The 19,147-nt window shown below is 42.7% G+C and overlaps 1 protein-coding gene and 1 pseudogene across 2 annotated transcripts in view; both read right to left on the minus strand.

Moving 5' to 3' along the window:
- Window positions 1–7,843, minus strand: part of LOC146757092 (uncharacterized) — a 44,773-nt pseudogene extending 36,930 nt beyond the window's left edge. The window contains exons 1-7 of the transcript XR_014936946.1: window positions 7,432–7,843; window positions 6,369–6,483; window positions 5,938–6,111; window positions 5,720–5,826; window positions 5,151–5,288; window positions 4,258–4,406; window positions 1,396–1,446 (exon numbers count right to left, since the gene is read on the minus strand). The product of XR_014936946.1 is annotated as an uncharacterized LOC146757092 (transcript). The remainder of the gene's footprint in view (window positions 1–1,395; window positions 1,447–4,257; window positions 4,407–5,150; window positions 5,289–5,719; window positions 5,827–5,937; window positions 6,112–6,368; window positions 6,484–7,431) is intronic.
- Window positions 7,844–15,330: 7,487 nt separating this feature from the next.
- Window positions 15,331–17,876, minus strand: LOC146757093 (ankyrin repeat domain-containing protein 7-like). The gene is made up of 3 exons (XM_085523443.1): window positions 16,924–17,876; window positions 15,861–15,975; window positions 15,331–15,597 (listed from the first exon to the last, which is right to left on the minus strand). The coding sequence occupies exons 1-3, from the start codon at window positions 17,124–17,126 to the stop codon at window positions 15,403–15,405; spliced, it is 513 nt and encodes a 170-aa protein (XP_085379569.1). The 5' UTR covers window positions 17,127–17,876; the 3' UTR covers window positions 15,331–15,402.
- Window positions 17,877–19,147: the final 1,271 nt, after the last annotated feature.

Raw genomic sequence — 19,147 nt, forward strand, 5'->3', positions numbered from 1 at the left:
TTAGCACAGTGCAAGCTGCAGCCCTTAGCTGCCAGAGCACCCTGCTGCCTCATGCTCAGCTTGCCTTCTGACAGGTCTGTGTCCTTTCTCAGCAGAGCTGCTCCCCTGCCATGCAGTCCCATCATGTTTTGTAGGAAGGGGCTTTTTCACCCCAAATGGGTCTTGGTATTTGCCCCCGATGGATTTCTTAAGATGCCTGCCAGTCTATTGCCCTGGCTCATTGAAGTCCCTCTGAATGCCAGCTCTGTGCTGAAGCATATCCAACAATCGCTCTTACTTCAGATCATTAGCAACCCTGATGAGAGCGCCCTGCAGTAAATCCTTCAGGTCACCGTTCTAATGAAAACTGCAGTCTAGGAACACAATTTTTGAAGCGCTAACACCTCTTAACAACTAAAACATAATAGAAGGACTTTCTGATTCCCAGCACAGAAGGGAAAACAGACATATCTGATCTCCACATAGAAATCATAATTCCTGAAGTTTCTGAACTGTTAAATATTATAACAAAAAGAAGGGTTACTACTAACAACCTACAAATGAGTGTACAAATTTTGCCTTTCCTAAACACAGTATGCGAGAATATTCCCTGATCTGAACACAGCTTTCTGAGATGCAGTACAGTATAAATGTTCAAAGAAATCTCATGTAGAAAAAAGCTAGAGGCTGAAACTTCCCATCTGAGGGCATCTTAAATGGTTCAAATGCTAACAATCTGATTTTTGATGTTTTCCACTACAGAAAACACAGAATATTCTTAAATGCTAATGGAATCCTGCTGTATGTAAAGCTAAATAACTAACTCAGTACTATGACTCTATCTGCTAACTTTCCACGCAGAACAGAAAATTGCTGCTGTGTGGAACAGTTAAACTCTGGACGAACGACTTCAGTTACATCTTCAATGAGTACCACTAGAAGTAAGGAAAACAGCTCATTAAATTACCTACACTTTTGCTTTCAACATATAAATACTGCCAATGATCCTGCTATCCTTTAGAAGGTGAGACAGGAATTTGATGAGATAGCTTTCAGCTAGACCAAAACCACAGCCATGATGCACTGACACAGAAATGAGATCTAGTCTCCAGGGACCCGTTTCCACTTTAACTGAAGCCTATATCACCATTTCTGAGCAAGAGGAGAACAGATTACAAAACAAACAACCCCAAAACCAACACTATCACAAGTGATAAAAGCAAATGCTGAATTCAGTAATAAGGGACTCATGCAAAACATGCAAAGAAACAAAAGCTGCCCCAAATCCACTCTAACTCATAGATCTTAAATCATCAAGATACAGATCTGCAAGATAATAAGCACCTATGATGAATAAGTATTTGTGTATCACAAGACATGTGTGGTATTTAAAATACTGCTGTGCAGAATGAATACCTTCACTCGATTCTCCTGTTCTCAGAGTCTGCTCAGGGGACCGTTGCATTTCTATATCCATTAAGGGAAAGGCATGGAAAGGACAGACAACAATGACATCAGAATAAATGCGGAATCTCACAAGTTTGGAAAATACAAAAAGCACACACACAAAGCTACAGCACTGGGAGAATGTGCTGTGACTATGACATGCATTTGTGTGCATGTGTACATCTGTGTGTCAAAAGAGAAACTGTGGAACACTACCTTGACATCAAATTCTTTCACAATAAATCTGTTACTTTTCTCTGGAGCAGAAGGTTGTCCTACTTACATGGATTTTATCACATACACATGCAGTGCTGTGGAAAAACAGCTACTATCAGAAACATACACTTAAGAGAAAGTTTAAAAGAATCATAGGATGGCTTGGGTTGAAAAGAACCTCAAGATGATTTCTCATCCCTTCTGGCTTTTCTCTGTTTCCTTAAGAGGGAATACAGGAAAAGTTTTATCTGACCTCAGGAGATAAAAATCACACAGAAGTGATAATTTACTTTTGTAAAGAGTTTTACAATGCTGAGACAATTCCTCTAATCATAGAAACACTAAGGTTGGAAAAGATTATCAAGTCCAATTGCAAATGACTCAGGGAAACACTGAACAATACACTAGTATGTGCTGCAGTGGCCAAACATACTGTCACTGCAAACATACTAGAAACAGAAATAGCACAACTACTGTTTTCCTCAAAAAGAAATTGTTACTTAAAATCTAAGAGATCGGTCATTCAATACGTTCTGGAAGCCAATCTGTACGTGATTAATAAAAGGGTTCATGTTCTGACATCCAAATAATCATGAGCAAACTTGTTGAAAAATGCTGACCTGTTCAACATTCTTCAGAATCTCCTCTTCTAATTAGAAGGTACAAAAGCAGCAGAAAGGATAAGGTCAAAATTTTAGATAGCAGAAAAATAAAACAGAAGAGCAAAAGACAATAAAAGAATTCCAAAGTGGGTATTTCTCTGGTCTCTCTCTCAACATCCCGGCTTCTCCTCTAAAGGACACTTTTAAGACTGTTACTGTGGCATATTAAAAGGACTCTCATGATTCAGGGTGTGGATGCAATCAGAGACTGCAGAATTAATTCCAATATTGTTTCTACTACGCTACTGAACTTTCTCTCTGCTCCCTCCTACTCCTCATGCTGGTGTCATCTTTAAGAGACTGAGCACAGGGAGAATCACAGAATGGTTTGAGTTGGAACAGACCTTTAATATCATCTAAATCCAACTCCCTGCTATAGGCAGGGACACCTCCCTCTAGACCAGGTTGCTCAAAGCCCCATCCACCTTTGGCTTTGAATGCTTGCAGGGAGGGAGCATTTACAACCTCTCTGGGCAACCTGTTCCAGTGTCTCATCCCCCTCACAGTAAAGAATTTCTTCCTGATATCTAGTCTAAATGTACCCTCTACTTGGAAGAAGAAACCCTCAAATCACATATTTTAAATTAACCCAGGCCTGTTAGTCCTTACAATGGGGTACCAGAGCAACTATCTACGTGCATGGAAGGTAGCAACTGAGTGGATTTGGATAAAAAAAAGTATTTCAATGATTAAACCAACTGTATCGAGCCCCACTGAAAAACAAGCAAACAAAACTTCAAAACCAAGCTACGAAGAAACTTTTTCAACCACTCTCTAGTTCAAAGTAACTGCTCCTAAGTCAAAGGCAACATCACTTGGGTCTAAAATCTATACTTCCATCTGGGATAAGTCCAGGAAGAAAAAATATGCCATGTATTCTTTGTTCATATTTCTAAGTCTTTATAATAAAAAAGTAATGACTTGTGTTTGAACAGTCTGCTGCCCATCTGACACATGATTCTCACAAAACCCTTAAAAATAAGGAACAAATAAAACCTCGTACGTTGGGGCTTGAAACGTAAACTGCAAGGCAATCTCATTCATACTAAAATAGCAACTTTCTAAGATTCATTTAGGGCAATTTGAGCTTATAAACGCTGCCTGGATTTTACAAATTCATTGAAGGAATGTATTTCTTTTATTTACAAGGCAATGAGAAAATGTAACAGTTTTTCTGGATCACAAAGTCTTTCTCAGTTGGTTTTTTTTTTTCTTTTTTAAATAAAAGTAATTGAAAAAAACATTATTTGATTATAAATCAAACCATGTCCAAAAAGATACGGTGTATACAAACAATGTACTGTTGTTGCTTATGAAGTTATTTTTCCAAGACAATTTTTGTTACGTCTCCACAACACAAACAAAAGCAATTGTAATTGAAGGTGAGAAATTATGTCTCCCAAAAAAGGAGCTTTATGCAGGTGAAACTATTAAAATTAAAACAAAGTGACAGAAATCCAGTGGTAATCAACAAAAGATGCATCTTCTTGCAATTCATCTGCTGCTTCGCTGCTACAGAAGATAAAACTACTATTTGGGATGAAACTACAGCTTTTGCAATTGGATTTTCTGAACAACAATCTAAATGAGCATCTCTAAGAAAAATTGCACACCCATAAAACAAGGCTACTTTAACCTATTTTGTTTCTTCTCTTCCCTCCTCCCCCTTGCTAAAGGGACAATTTAAATAAATGGGCAACTTGATGTGCTGAAAGTGACAACTGTATGAGCAGATGGATGTAGTGCACACAAATCACAACTGTCCCCACAGCCTGTGGAGATGCAGTGTAAACTAGCAGCAAGCAAACACATTCATAACACTTCTTATTACAGTCCACCTGATGCTTCCACTGAAGTCCACACTGAGCACGGTGAATTTAAAAGATGCAAACCAACCTAAGGAAGGGGCCACCACGATTCTGCCCATTAGCTCTACCACAGTTAAGTATCCTACCTCCTCTGCTCGAAGCAGCTGCACCCAACGTAAAGCCAGCAGCTCTTGCCTGGTGAGGAGTCACTGGCACAGGGATGCCTCCTTTAGCACCTGCAGAAGCTTCCCCTGCATTCTCATGGTCTGCATATTCTGCCAGTGTTTTACTAAGACTATGGAGAGCAAAAAAGGAAATGCATTTGGGAAAAATAATCCCATAGCTACATAAACACTTAATGGGATAATAAGAGCCTTATACTATCCATCCTAAACATAACCATAGCCAAAACAATTTTCATATTCAGTAAGTGTAACATACTCTACTTTTTGCAAACCGTAACATACTCAAATATAATGGACACATCTATTTTATAGATGCACATCCAGATCTATGAAGTTATTTACTTCTGCTCGGTACCCTTTGCAGTCCAGTTTTTACAAATACAACCACTCTTATGAATGAACACCCATGGGTAAAATACTTATGTGTAGGAGGAGTTAAACTGCTTAGTAATTTAACAAAAGAAATAACAGCTAGATCTCCTCTGAAACAAAACAGGTGGTTCCTGCTCAGTGGAACTGAAGACAGTAATAACAAGGGTTCTGTTTTGAGAAGAATTTACAAACATTTCAGTTTTTCAAGTTGAACTTCTGCGTCTGTGGGCTACAGACACATTTTAATAGTGTATAGCAGGCAGACATCAGCTTAGAAACAAACACTTGAAATCTTACAGAGAATTTTGAGCAGAAGCCCTTTTCTCAACTTTCAAATTAACACCAGACACATGAACAGTATACGTGAGAAGATGTCAATGAACACATCTTCAAAATAGCACCGTTAAACTTGGTGCTGTTACCAAAAAGGTTCAAACTCAACACTGATAACTAAAAACCTAGCAATAAATTTAAAAGTTTACCTAGCATTTCCATGAAGGATAGCATAGTCCTCAGCTGTCCATCCATTAACGTCTTTATGGAAAATTTCAGCACCATAGCGAAGAAGCATTTCTACCAACTTAAGCTCCCCACCGGCCGCTGCAGTCATAAGTGGGGTTCTACAGCATCCAAAATACAAGACAAACCATACAATTTAGTCAGACATTGTAATTATTTTAATTCCCATTTGCTCAATCTCAAAGAAAAATAAAATCACTTTATGAACAGAAAAAAAAGCTTCTATATTAACAACACTTGCATACAAACTTGGCATCAATTTGAAAAACTCTCTCTGGCATAACAGCAATGTTGCTGGCACAATAGCAATTTTCCTGCCACAGCGGCTACCAGAAACAATGTTTTCTTGCAGTTTTCAATGCAGAAAACATGCAATAATGCATGTCACCTGCCAAGCTGAGACCTGCTTTCGCCAGTCACTCAACGAGCTCTTTCTCTGTGTCTTTCTACTTCTATGCTCATTCCCATCCCTCCCATCAGTCCAACCTGAAGACAACTAAGGTGACCTGCAGAGTTTAGACCATCTCCTCACCTTTCACACGGATCTCGAGTGTGAACATCAGCTCCTTTTTTAAGAAGGAGCTCTACGATTTCTTTGTGATTTTCAGAGATAGCAAGAGTAAGAGGAGTACATCCGTCCTGAAAGAACAGAAATAATTCAAGTTAAAAATCAAAAGAAACAAACAAAAAATCTACAATAAAAATATCAATGCAACTTTTTGAACTTCTCTATTGAATATCGAAATGTACCTTATTCTGAGCATTGATACGGGCACTGTGCTCAATTAACATCCCTGCTAGAAATGTGTTAGGAGTTACAGCAGCCAAGTGAAGGGCAGTGTTGCCACCAGCATCTGCCAGGTTCGGATCAGCACCATGCTCTAGCAGGATCACTGCACATCTTTCTTTCTGGCATTGTACTGCCTGGAAACAACACACACACACACACACAAAAAAAAAAGGCAAAATTTCCAGCAGTCATATTTCACTGTGTCACTACTACTACAACTTCCCATTCCTGGAATATAAAAGCATCTGCCAAGATTAGCTATCACATGCCAAAGCCACACTGATTACAGCATGCATGCTTCTACACAGACTTACTTAAAGAATCTGGAAAGACATCATTTAATACATAATCAATAATTCCTACTTGCAGCAACATAGTATGTTCTACTTACCTTCATCAGTGGAGATCTGTTATCACTGTCAACAAGATTTAGCTTACACTTGTTTTCTACTAGAAACGTAACGACATCCTCACGTCCATTTGCACAAGCAAGATGCAGTGGTGTCCTAAAAGTGAAACGTGTAAATTGAAACAGACAGCTAAATAAATATTTTCACTCTGTGGTACATGAACAGGGCAAATTGCATTTCTTTATCCCAATTACCTCCCAAAATAAACAAAATAAAATAAAAACAAGCTTATTCCATTACCAGCGTGCACCAAACCATGTCCCTTAGTACAACATCTACATGTTTCTTGAACACCTCCAGGGACGGTGACTTTACCACCAACCTGGGCAGCCCATTCCAGTGCACAACCACTCTCTGGAGAGGCTTATCCTAGCATCCAACGTGAACCTCCCCTGGTGCAAGCTGAGGCTGTTCCCTCTTGTCCTAACAGCTCCCATCACGGGCAGGCTGATGAGTACCCTCCATAAGACCAGCTTCCTCCAAGGCAGAGAAGATGAGGACGAAATAACAGGCAGAACGTCAAATAACTCATCATGCCTTGTCACAGACATGGAACAACTCGAGGGTGACTGTCCCCACTGAGAAATTCCCAAATAAGTATACAAGATCCTTCACCTCCGAATAGAAGCCTGACAATATTGATCTGAGCACTGTATTTATTATTTATTTAGCACAGTGTACCGCAAAGAGCTCGAATGAGTAATTTAACTGTAACAAACACAACTTTGTGCAGGAGCCCCTCCTCACCCAAAAGCAGCCGTTACCAAGCACTGGGGAATATGACAACCTAAAGGAACCACCATCAGCTTCGCAAGCAAGAAAGCCTTCATGAAGCCAGCAGCCTTATCGCTGCCTTTTCTCACCAGCCCCCAACAGAGCTCCCAGCTCGGAGGAATGCCGAGCAGCCCTACGAGGGATCCAGGCCGGGAGGGCACATCGGAGCGGCCTCTACTGGCCGTCCCAGCCACGCGCGGCCCCCGTTAACAGCAGCCCTCTGTGCCCAGGTCATGCAGCGGGGATCCCGGCCCGGCCCGCCCCCCTTACCGCTGCGCCCTGTCGCGCTCGTCGATGTCGTGCTTCTTCAGTCCTTGCTGCACCAGGGCCAGGTCTCCGGCGGCGGCCCCTCGGTGCAGCTTGGTCAGCTCCTTCCGGCGGATCTCGTACGCACCGGCGGAGCACGCCGAGGCGGCGCTGCCGGGCGGCGGATCCCGTTTTTTCTTCTTTACGAAGCTGAGTATCTTCTTCATGTCGTCTTAAAACTCTGCCGGGCCGAGCCCCGAGCAGGACGCGGAAACACGGCGCAGGCTCAGGAAGCCGCGGCCCAACCCACAGGCTGCAGGGCAGCCTCAGGCTCCCAGCCGGAGCCGGGAGCCCCACGTATGCGTTATACGTGCGATATTAAGCGATATGAAGCGATAGTAAGCGATATGAAGAGGATACACACCCGCGGAGAGCAGGAGTGTGCGCGTCTGTAGGCTCGGCTGCCTCAGAAAGCGGTTGGCAACGGTGTGTCCTGGGGCCGTTGCCTTTGGAATAGTCACGGGGATAACCGTCTGCAGGGTTATTTCTTGCCCTACTTGTGGGTATTATTTAATAGGGATCTCAAAGCACGCGTTTTTAACCTGTTACTAAACCAGTTGTCAGCTTTCTGTCTTCAGTTTTCCCATCTTCCCCTCCCCCCCTCCACCTTTGTTCATACTGTTTATTAAATCTTTAATATGGGTGATTTTGAATAATATTTTAAATTCATTCCTGTTAAAAACAAATAGTTCCATTTAATTTTTATTTTTCTTCAGAAATTGGTATTTCCTGTCACAGTTCCTCATATTCTCAGTGTGTTCTCTTTGATAATCTGGAGCTTTCTCTAAGAACCATTGAGCAATTGCTATTCCTGTTGCTGTCTGCGTGAGGTGATTCCTCTTCTTTTACCCAGTACTAGATCCACGTAGCACAGTAAGATTTTCAAGTAAGGGCTTAAGTGTGGCTTAAGTGTTGCGTAAGCATTGGCATTTGGGTTAGTCTGCTAAAGACTCACCTTTCCTTTGACATAACAATACGGCTGGATAATTTAGCTCACAATCCTTGCAGCTCTGAGGTACAAAATGGCAGTCTGAAGCTCTCTTTTTGCAGTCTTTATTTTTCCCCTATTAAATCACTGTGTGTATTTTGCTTATTGAAGAGTAACAATGGCAGTAAAGGCTTGTGTGCTGCGTGTTGTCTGGTCATAGAATCTTTTAATCATAGAATGGAATGGCCTGGATTGAAAAGGCCCACAATGACCATCTAGTTTCAACCCCCCTGGATATAGCCACATCCAGCCTGGCCTTGAATGTCTCCAGGGATGGGGCATCCTCAACCCCCTTGGGCAACCTGTTTCAGTGAGTTACCACCCTCTGTGTGAAAAACTTCCTCCTAATATCTAACCTAAACCTCCCCTGCCTTAGTTTCAAACCATTCCCCTTGTCCTATCAGTATCCACAGGTGATTTACTACGCCTGATTTGCAGCTGATGTGTTTACAAGCTGGGAAATCTGGCTGGGCAGATAGCATGTTTCTGCATTGCTTGCTCCAGGGCTTTGAAGAGAACTGGGCAGTTGCAGGTAGAGACTATAGCAGCTCCAGCTCTGTCTAGGTTGGAGAGCTGGAGCTGAGGTGGTGCTTTTGATGTTACACTCTTGCTTCCCTATGCAGCCAATGTGTATGCTTAAATACAGTTTTGCTTGTTCCTGGTCCAGTCTGAAGCTCTCACACTGTATCTCATGCACATGGTCTGTTAATCCTCAGCTGGATTAACAGCTAGTTTCTATTGATAATGCTGAAAGAATTCCTTTTGGCTTACTCTAAATGAAAAAGATGCAGCTATGCTTCCCATTTTAACAATGAAAATTAAGAATAGGTTTCAAGATTGAAAAAAAAAATATATCATTTATTTGCTTTCTTTATGACTCCATTTTCAGTTGACATAAATACATGACTTGCAGATTTTCAAATGGAATATATGGAGTTGCAACTAAAAGTTTGATCATGTCTCTCTACCAGACCTCTACAAGTCTCATTTTACCAGAGAGAAATATCCTCCTTCTTACTTGTGTCACCGCTTCTGGCAGTAAATACATTTGTGAGTGACTGTTTTTCAAGGCTGAAGCACAGGAAGAGTAAAATTTCATCAAAACTGTGATCAAAACCTGGAGTTCTCACTGAGAATGGCAATCACTGCCATTAAAGCAGCCTCATGTGGTTGTTTCACAGAAACAAGATCACATATCCCACTAGTTTTGTGGGTTTTTTGGTCTCTTTTTTACATGCTTTAATAATAAAGACTAAAAATTAAGTTTTGTTATTTTGTATATGCAGTGTTTCTTCCTGAAGTTCACACCTTATTGCCACTCTTGCCAGTATCAGTACAGCACAGGGCCTGCAGTCACCTCCCTACCTCCCCAGACCAAATCCATGAATCATTTGCTTCTCATAGGCCTCAGATGAAAATACTATTTTATAACAACTCTAACCACGTTAAGGACAGTGAGACACTTTAAGTCAGTGCTGTGCAGTTCTACAAACTTGGCAAATACCTCTAATGAGGAGGAATGTCTAACGTGCAGCCTGAGGTCTTCGATACCACAACTAAAGCAGATCTAAACCTGAAAATACTTACACCAGCATGTTAGTGTAAACCCTTACCTTCTCTAGTGTTAACTACGGCTTGCCATAGCATCGTGGCAAGTCTCAAAACCACAAACATGGGGAAATAACGAATGGCAGGATTTTCAGAGTAGCCTATGGTCAGCACAGCTTGGGAATTCAGCTCTCCTAGGCCCTCCAGGAAAATGTCATCATGCATTTTCCTCACAGAATTACTTAACTAGTCTCAGGAGCTTGCAAAACCCACAGAGGTTTTTAACTAGCTTACTGAAGCAAAGGCTTGAAGGTTGTCCTGAGGGGCTTCATTCGTTTTGCTTTGTTGCTGAGCTGTGGTTTCCAGTCTGTCACTTCCAGCCTTGAGCCTGAAAGAGAGACAGGCCTTGCTGTGGACATTCACAAGAGCACAACTTCTGAAAGAGCAGTCTTTATGGAGGGAAACTGACAACTTCTACTTTCAAAAACTCACGTTACTTAATTGCATTCCCTTCTATTAGAATTCAAAAAATAGCTTTTTGAAAGGAACATGCACACAATTCTCCCAGCATGGAAAAAGCAACTTCTTGATTGGCAGCCCTCCTAATTACAGGTTAGTAAAACAAGGCAACCAACTTTCATATCACTGAATCTACCCTGCTGAAACGATGCTCAGTGTGCTACAGCAACCTGAGCTCATGCCCCCACTGTAACCTTAAGCTGCTCATAGGAGCAGACACGGAATGCAGCAGCCCCATTCCTTCCCAGTCACTGTCATAGCTGAGTGCACGCTGAAGCATCCTGAGCTACAGAAATGTCCCAGAGAAGGAATCAGCTCTCCACTCTGGGTTGTTACAGCAAAGACCTGAGCACCACTCTCTGGGAACTACGTGGAAACTTAGGACGGACATGGAGAAACCTCAGAGTCCAGAGCTTTGATGTGAGTATATGGCTTGTGTTGTCGTGTAATTTGGTGCCTGTTTACATTAAACATCCCCAATATGGCTGCAGTCTTTCATGTGGCACAAGCTTAGCAAAAGGGCCAATTCACAGTTGGGCATTGAAGGCAGGAGCTTGGGCTCCTCCTAGAATCAGGGATGGGGAGAATTCAGAAATACCCATTGCTCATCCACTGTTAGGTTCATGTCAGCTTCAGTGCAGAAACCTGCAGGGGGAGCAAAGTGTTTCTGTGTATCCACTAGAAGGCTGTTTCTAACACACTGCTTTGCCCCTCCAGCTTGTGAAAAGCACCCAGGCCTGCTAGCAGCATTATGTACCTTGAACAGCTGGCCTAGAGCTTAAGTATTTCAAGGTCTCATTGTTCAGAAGCATAAGGCAGAGGCAGCAGCAGAGGGAGGTGGGTCCAGAGGTGACAAGCCTAGAAGTAAGCAAGCCAAGAAGTAAGCAAGCCAACAGGGGTCCCTGCACATCCTTCAGAGAAAGTACCTCAGAGTACTGGGGAGATTCAGTCTTCCTCTTGCTCTGCTCCTGCTGCGGGCAGGGCACCTATGAAGAATGGACAAAGTGAGACACATTCAGTCTCTTGCAGTGAGTTTTCCTAAGTCTGTTAAGCCCTGTCATCAAAGCTTTGCCATGCTCTCTGTGGGGAAGTGCAGCTGCAAGCTTTGTTAAAAATTGGTGTTATCTAGCTTTACAACGTGAGTTTTCCAGTTATCATGTTCTGTGTTTTTTTTCAAGATTGTAATAGGGCCCTCTGTCAAAAGAAGCCCAACTCTATGCAGAGAGATGTGCATAATCAGGCAGAGCTTTCTAAAGAACAGCACCTGTTGCAGAACGGCAGGAGAAAAGCAAACGATCACACCTGTCATTGACATATGATCAGCTAATCTCGTTTATTCCTTGGCTGCGTGTACATTTATAATACGGATAATTAGCTCATACATATTGCAAAAGTGGAGCTCATCATTGGTTCCCAATTACATACCATCCCCAAGTATCTTTGCAGCTTCTTGTTATCATCCTGAAAGCTACTCCCTTGCTGAGTTCACAGAACCATGGCTAGTTTCTCACCATCCCAGGGCATCCTGTTGTTCTCACTGTCCTTGCAGGTGGTATGGCTGCTTGATTAACTGCACCGTGTTTACGACCCTTCTCAGCTAACTAGCTGTAAAAAACACTCTCTACATTTCCCCCGTTTTCTTTTAGGCTGAAAAGGCTCAGTTTACCGACCGACTAACCATATTTAACAAGCAATTCAGTTCATTTGTTCAATTAGTTCTCATGTAGTTTTATCCTGCCCCGTAGCTGCTGCTCTGTGAACTCCTTATCTTGATCCATGGCTGCTGCTCCATAAATTCTTCTTGTATTACAACAATTTCAAGATACTGCCTATAGAATAACAACACTACTTATATTAATAACATAACTATGATAACTCAATCAAGGCCTTGATTGACAATACTCTGAAAGTGAAAAAAGAGACAAGTCAAATACAACATAACAACATTACTGTTAAACCCACTAAAAAGAACAAATATGTTTGTACTGCAACCTAAGTTTCTGCAACCTGAAAATAAATCTGTGAGGGTCCCATTGTGTTAATCTGTAACTGATTTGGAAAAGTCTTCAATTTTCATATACTCTGATACATTGATTTTTTAATGACCACTAAAATTTGTGCAATAAATGCTTTTAAGATGCTCATAACCATGCTCTACTGACTGAGTTATCCGGGCTAATAATTGATTAATGATCGCGCAATTTAATGGAATAGCATGTCAAATAGAACCAATTTTAGAGGAAAAATGTACTAGAGTATCACTAGGGGCATTATTACTTACTGACCCTTGAGAAACAGCAAGCCATGTTGGTGTTGGATGTAACAGGCGGTGCCAGCAGGGCGTCCCCTGCTTCAAGGTGCACATTTCCTCTCTCACCCATCACAGATTCTCTCCTGCATTCAGGGTCTGAAGGATTTCTTCCAGTTGTACACCATATCTGCGTGGCCAGTACGTGATACAGAGCCCAAGTGCAACACCTGCTTGGAAAACAGAATAAACTATCAAATTTAGTTCTATTAGCGTGCACTTTTGTCTAAAATGATCACAGAGGCTGCCTGCAGTGAGTGGGGAAAAAGGCATCATTAGTCTCAGGCAATGTGATGGGGTTACTTCCTGCTAGCAAACATTTCCAGGCTGATTAAGAGAGGTGCTGGGAAGATATCCAGGGCCTACTGACGCGAGAACAAAGAGGGACAGCAAACTTGCATTTCAGTTGCCTTTGCCCGCCTGCCTACGAAAAGAGCCCTCAGCCTTCAGTACTGCTGCACTTGCAGGTGGGGGGGAGTGAGGGTCACGAAGCACTGGAACAGGCTGCCCAGGGAGGTGGTGGAGTCTCCTTCTCTGGAGATATTCAAGACCCGCCCGGACGCCGAGCTGTGTGATGTGGTATATGGAGCCTGCTTTGGCAGGGGGGTTGGACTCGACGATCTCTAGAGGTCCCTTCTAGCCCCTACAATTCTGTGATTCTGTGATTCCGGGAGGGACGTGAAGCCGACCACTTCATGGCCCTGCAATTGCCAGCCCGAGCCAGGCACTGTATTGAGCAGCTACTGAAAGAGGCAGCAACACTTATCAAATGTTTGTTTCGCTTTTATTTACAACAAAGAGAAGCCAAATGCATCCAAAATACATTTCAATATGAAATCAAAAAGGCGGAATACTGGTAATGATTAAAGACACAGCTTCCTTAGTTCCCCTCTGGAGTCCATGAAAGGGAAAGCACAGCCAGGCCTGAAAACCGCACCACACAGTGTGTGTCCTTTGGTGCACCTGTGAGGACGCAATCCAGGCGATTCTGCTGTCCTTTGTGCCTTTCTGCTCAAGCCCTTATCGTTTCTTTTTGCTTTCCTTCTTGGCTTTCTTGCTCAGCTGAGCAGCACTTGCCTTGGGTTTCTTCACTGTCTCCCAAGTCTGATACTCAAAACCCTCCGAGTCCTGCAAGAATCAATTGGGAAACAGTCAGGGAGCTTTAACCATAGCCAAAACAATTTTCATATTCAGTAAGTGTAACATACTCTACTTTTTGCAAACCGTAACATACTCAAATATAATGGACACATCTATTTTATAGATGCACATCCAGATCTATGAAGTTATTTACTTCTGCTCGGTACCCTTTGCAGTCCAGTTTTTACAAATACAACCACTCTTATGAATGAACACCCATGGGTAAAATACTTATGTGTAGGAGGAGTTAAACTGCTTAGTAATTTAACAAAAGAAATAACAGCTAGATCTCCTCTGAAACAAAACAGGTGGTTCCTGCTCAGTGGAACTGAAGACAGTAATAACAAGGGTTCTGTTTTGAGAAGAATTTACAAACATTTCAGTTTTTCAAGTTGAACTTCTGCGTCTGTGGGCTACAGACACATTTTAATAGTGTATAGCAGGCAGACATCAGCTTAGAAACAAACACTTGAAATCTTACAGAGAATTTTGAGCAGAAGCCCTTTTCTCAACTTTCAAATTAACACCAGACACATGAACAGTATACGTGAGAAGATGTCAATGAACACATCTTCAAAATAGCACCGTTAAACTTGGTGCTGTTACCAAAAAGGTTCAAACTCAACACTGATAACTAAAAACCTAGCAATAAATTTAAAAGTTTACCTAGCATTTCCATGAAGAATAGCATAGTCCTCAGCTGTCCATCCATTAACGTCTTTATGGAAAATTTCAGCACCATAGCGAAGAAGCATTTCTACCAACTTAAGCTCCCCACCGGCCGCTGCAGTCATAAGTGGGGTTCTACAGCATCCAAAATACAAGACAAACCATACAATTTAGTCAGACATTGTAATTATTTTAATTCCCATTTGCTCAATCTCAAAGAAAAATAAAATCACTTTATGAACAGAAAAAAAAGCTTCTATATTAACAACACTTGCATACAAACTTGGCATCAATTTGAAAAACTCTCTCTGGCATAACAGCAATGTTGCTGGCACAATAGCAATTTTCCTGCCACAGCGGCTACCAGAAACAATGTTTTCTTGCAGTTTTCAATGCAGAAAACATGCAATAATGCATGTCACCTGCCAAGCTGAGACCTGCTTTCGCCAGTCACTCAACGAGCTCTTTCTCTGTGTCTTTCTACTTCAATGCTCATTCCCATCCCTCCCATCAGCCCAACCTGAAGACAACTAAGGTGACCTGCAGAGTTTAGACCATCTCCTCACCTTTCACACGGATCTCGAGTGTGAACATCAGCTCCTTTTTTAAGAAGGAGCTCTACGATTTCTTTGTGATTTTCAGAGATAGCAAGAGTAAGAGGAGTACATCCGTCCTGAAAGAACAGAAATAATTCAAGTTAAAAATCAAAAGAAACAAACAAAAAATCTACAATAAAAATATCAATGCAACTTTTTGAACTTCTCTATTGAATATCGAAATGTACCTTATTCTGAGCATTGATACGGGCACTGTGCTCAATTAACATCCCTGCTAGAAATGTGTTAGGAGTTACAGCAGCCAAGTGAAGGGCAGTGTTGCCACCAGCATCTGCCAGGTTCGGATCAGCACCATGCTCTAGCAGGATCACTGCACATCTTTCTTTCTGGCATTGTACTGCCTGGAAACAACACACACACACACACACACACACACAAAAAAAAGGCAAAATTTCCAGCAGTCATATTTCACTGTGTCACTACTACTACAACTTCCCACTCCTGGAATATAAAAGCATCTGCCAAGATTAGCTAGCACATGCCAAAGCCACACTGATTACAGCATGCATGCTTCTACACAGACTTACTTAAAGAATCTGGAAAGACATCATTTAATACATAATCAATAATTCCTACTTGCAGCAACATAGTATGTTCTACTTACCTTCATCAGTGGAGATCTGTTATCACTGTCAAAAAGATTTAGCTTACACTTGTTTTCTACTAGAAACGTAACGACATCCTCACGTCCATTTGCACAAGCAAGATGCAGTGGTGTCCTAAAAGTGAAACGTGTAAATTGAAACAGACAGCTAAATAAATATTTTCACTCTGTGGTACATGAACAGGGCAAATTGCATTTCTTTATCCCAATTACCTCCCAAAATAAACAAAATAAAAAAAAAACAAGCTTATTCCATTACCAGCGTGCACCAAACCATGTCCCTTAGTACAACATCTACATGTTTCTTGAACACCTCCAGGGACGGTGACTTTACCACCAACCTGGGCAGCCCATTCCAGTGCACAACCACTCTCTGGAGAGGCTTATCCTAGCATCCAACGTGAACCTCCCCTGGTGCAAGCTGAGGCTGTTCCCTCTTGTCCTAACAGCTCCCATCACGGGCAGGCTGATGAGTACCCTCCATAAGACCAGCTTCCTCCAAGGCAGAGAAGATGAGGACGAAATAACAGGCAGAACGTCAAATAACTCATCATGCCTTGTCACAGACATGGAACAACTCGAGGGTGACTGTCCCCACTGAGAAATTCCCAAATAAGTATACAAGATCCTTCACCTCCGAACAGAAGCCTGACAATATTGATCTGAGCACTGTATTTATTATTTATTTAGCACAGTGTACCGCAAAGAGCTCGAATGAGTAATTTAACTGTAACAAACACAACTTTGTGCAGGAGCCCCTCCTCACCCAAAAGCAGCCGTTACCAAGCACTGGGGAATATGACAACCTAAAGGAACCACCATCAGCTTCACAAGCAAGAAAGCCTTCATGAAGCCAGCAGCCTTATCGCTGCCTTTTCTCACCAGCCCCCAACAGAGCTCCCAGCTCGGAGGAATGCCGAGCAGCCCTACGAGGGATCCAGGCCGGGAGGGCACATCGGAGCGGCCTCTACCGGCCGTCCCAGCCACACGCGGCCCCCGTTAACAGCAGCCCTCTGTGCCCAGGTCATGCAGCGGGGATCCCGGCCCGGCCCGCCGCCCTTACCGCTGCGCCTTGTCGCGCTCGTCGATGTCGTGCTTCTTCAGTCCTTGCTGCACCAGGGCCAGGTCTCCGGCGGCGGCCCCTCGGTGCAGCTTGGTCAGCTCCTTCCGGCGGATCTCGTACGCACCGGCGGAGCACGCCGAGGCGGCGCTGCCGGGCGGCGGATCCCGTATTTTCTTCTTTACGAAGCTGAGCATCTTCTTCATATTGTCTCAAAACTCTGCCGGGCCGAGTCCCGAGCAGGACGCGGAAACACGGCGCACGCTCAGGAAGCCGCGGCCCAACCCACAGGCTGCAGGGCAGCCTCAGGCTCCCAGCCGGAGCCGGGAGCCCCACGTATGCGTTATACGTGCGATATTAAGCGATATGAAGCGATAGTAAGCGATATGAAGAGGATACACACCCGCGGAGAGCAGGAGTGTGCGCGTCTGTAGGCTCGGCTGCCTCAGAAAGCGGTTGGCAACGGTGTGTCCTGGGGCCGTTGCCTTTGGAATAGTCACGGGGATAACCGTCTGCAGGGTTATTTCTTGCCCTACTTGTGGGTATTATTTAATAGGGATCTCAAAGCACACGTTTTTAACCTGTTACTAAACCAGTTGTCAGCTTTCTGTCTTCAGTTTTCCCATCTTCCCCTCCCCCCCTCCACCTTTGTTCATACTGTTTATTAAATCTTTAATATGGGTGATTTTGAATAATATTTTAAATTCATTCCTGTTAAAAACAAATAGTTCCATTTAATTTTTATTTTTCTTCAGAAATTGGTATTTCCTGTCACAGTTCCTCATATTCTCAGTGTGTTCTCTTTGGTAATCTGGAGCTTTCTCTAAGAACCATTGAGCAATTGCTATTCCTGTTGCTGTCTGCGTGAGGTGATTCCTCTTCTTTTACCCAGTACTAGATCCACGTAGCACAGTAAGATTTTCAAGTAAGGGCTTAAGTGTGGCTTAAGTGTTGCGTAAGCATTGGCATTTGGGTTAGTCTGCTAAAGACTCACCTTTCCTTTGACATAACAATACGGCTGGATAATTTAGCTCACAATCCTTGCAGCTCTGAGGTACAAAATGGCAGTCTGAAGCTCTCTTTTTGCAGTCTTTATTTTTCCCCTATTAAATCACTGTGTGTATTTTGCTTATTGAAGAGTAACAATGGCAGTAAAGGCTTGTGTGCTGCGTGTTGTCTGGTCATAGAATCTTTTAATCATAGAATGGAATGGCCTGGATTGAAAAGGCCCACAATGACCATCTAGTTTCAACCCCCCTGGATATAGCCACATCCAGCCTGGCCTTGAATGTCTCCAGGGATGGGGCATCCTCAACCCCCTTGGGCAACCTGTTTCAGTGAGTTACCACCCTCTGTGTGAAAAACTTCCTCCTAATATCTAACCTAAACCTCCCCTGCCTTAGTTTCAAACCATTCCCCTTGTCCTATCAGTATCCACAGGTGATTTACTACGCCTGATTTGCAGCTGATGTGTTTACAAGCTGGGAAATCTGGCTGGGCAGATAGCATGTTTCTGCATTGCTTGCTCCAGGGCTTTGAAGAGAACTGGGCAGTTGCAGGTAGAGACTATAGCAGCTCCAGCTCTGTCTAGGTTGGAGAGCTGGAGCTGAGGTGGTGCTTTTGATGTTACACTCTTGCTTCCCTATGCAGCCAATGTGTATGCTTAAATACAGTTTTGCTTGTTCCTGGTCCAGTCTGAAGCTCTCACACTGTATCTCATGCACATGGTCTGTTAATCCTCAGCTGGATTAACAGCTAGTTTCTATTGATAATGCTGAAAGAATTCCTTTTGGCTTACTCTAAATGAAAAAGATGCAGCTATGCTTCCCATTTTAACAATGAAAATTAAGAATAGGTTTCAAGATTGAAAAAAAAAATATATCATTTATTTGCTTTCTTTATGACTCCATTTTCAGTTGACATAAATACATGACTTGCAGATTTTCAAATGGAATATATGGAGTTGCAACTAAAAGTTTGATCATGTCTCTCTACCAGACCTCTACAAGTCTCATTTTACCAGAGAGAAATATCCTCCTTCTTACTTGTGTCACCGCTTCTGGCAGTAAATACATTTGTGAGTGACTGTTTTTCAAGGCTGAAGCACAGGAAGAGTAAAATTTCATCAAAACTGTGATCAAAACCTGGAGTTCTCACTGAGAATGGCAATCACTGCCATTAAAGCAGCCTCATGTGGTTGTTTCACAGAAACAAGATCACATATCCC

Source organism: Coturnix japonica, chromosome 24 (genome assembly GCF_054131305.1).
Source record: "Coturnix japonica strain WE chromosome 24, WE-NBRP24, whole genome shotgun sequence".
Lineage (NCBI taxonomy): Eukaryota > Metazoa > Chordata > Aves > Galliformes > Phasianidae > Coturnix > Coturnix japonica.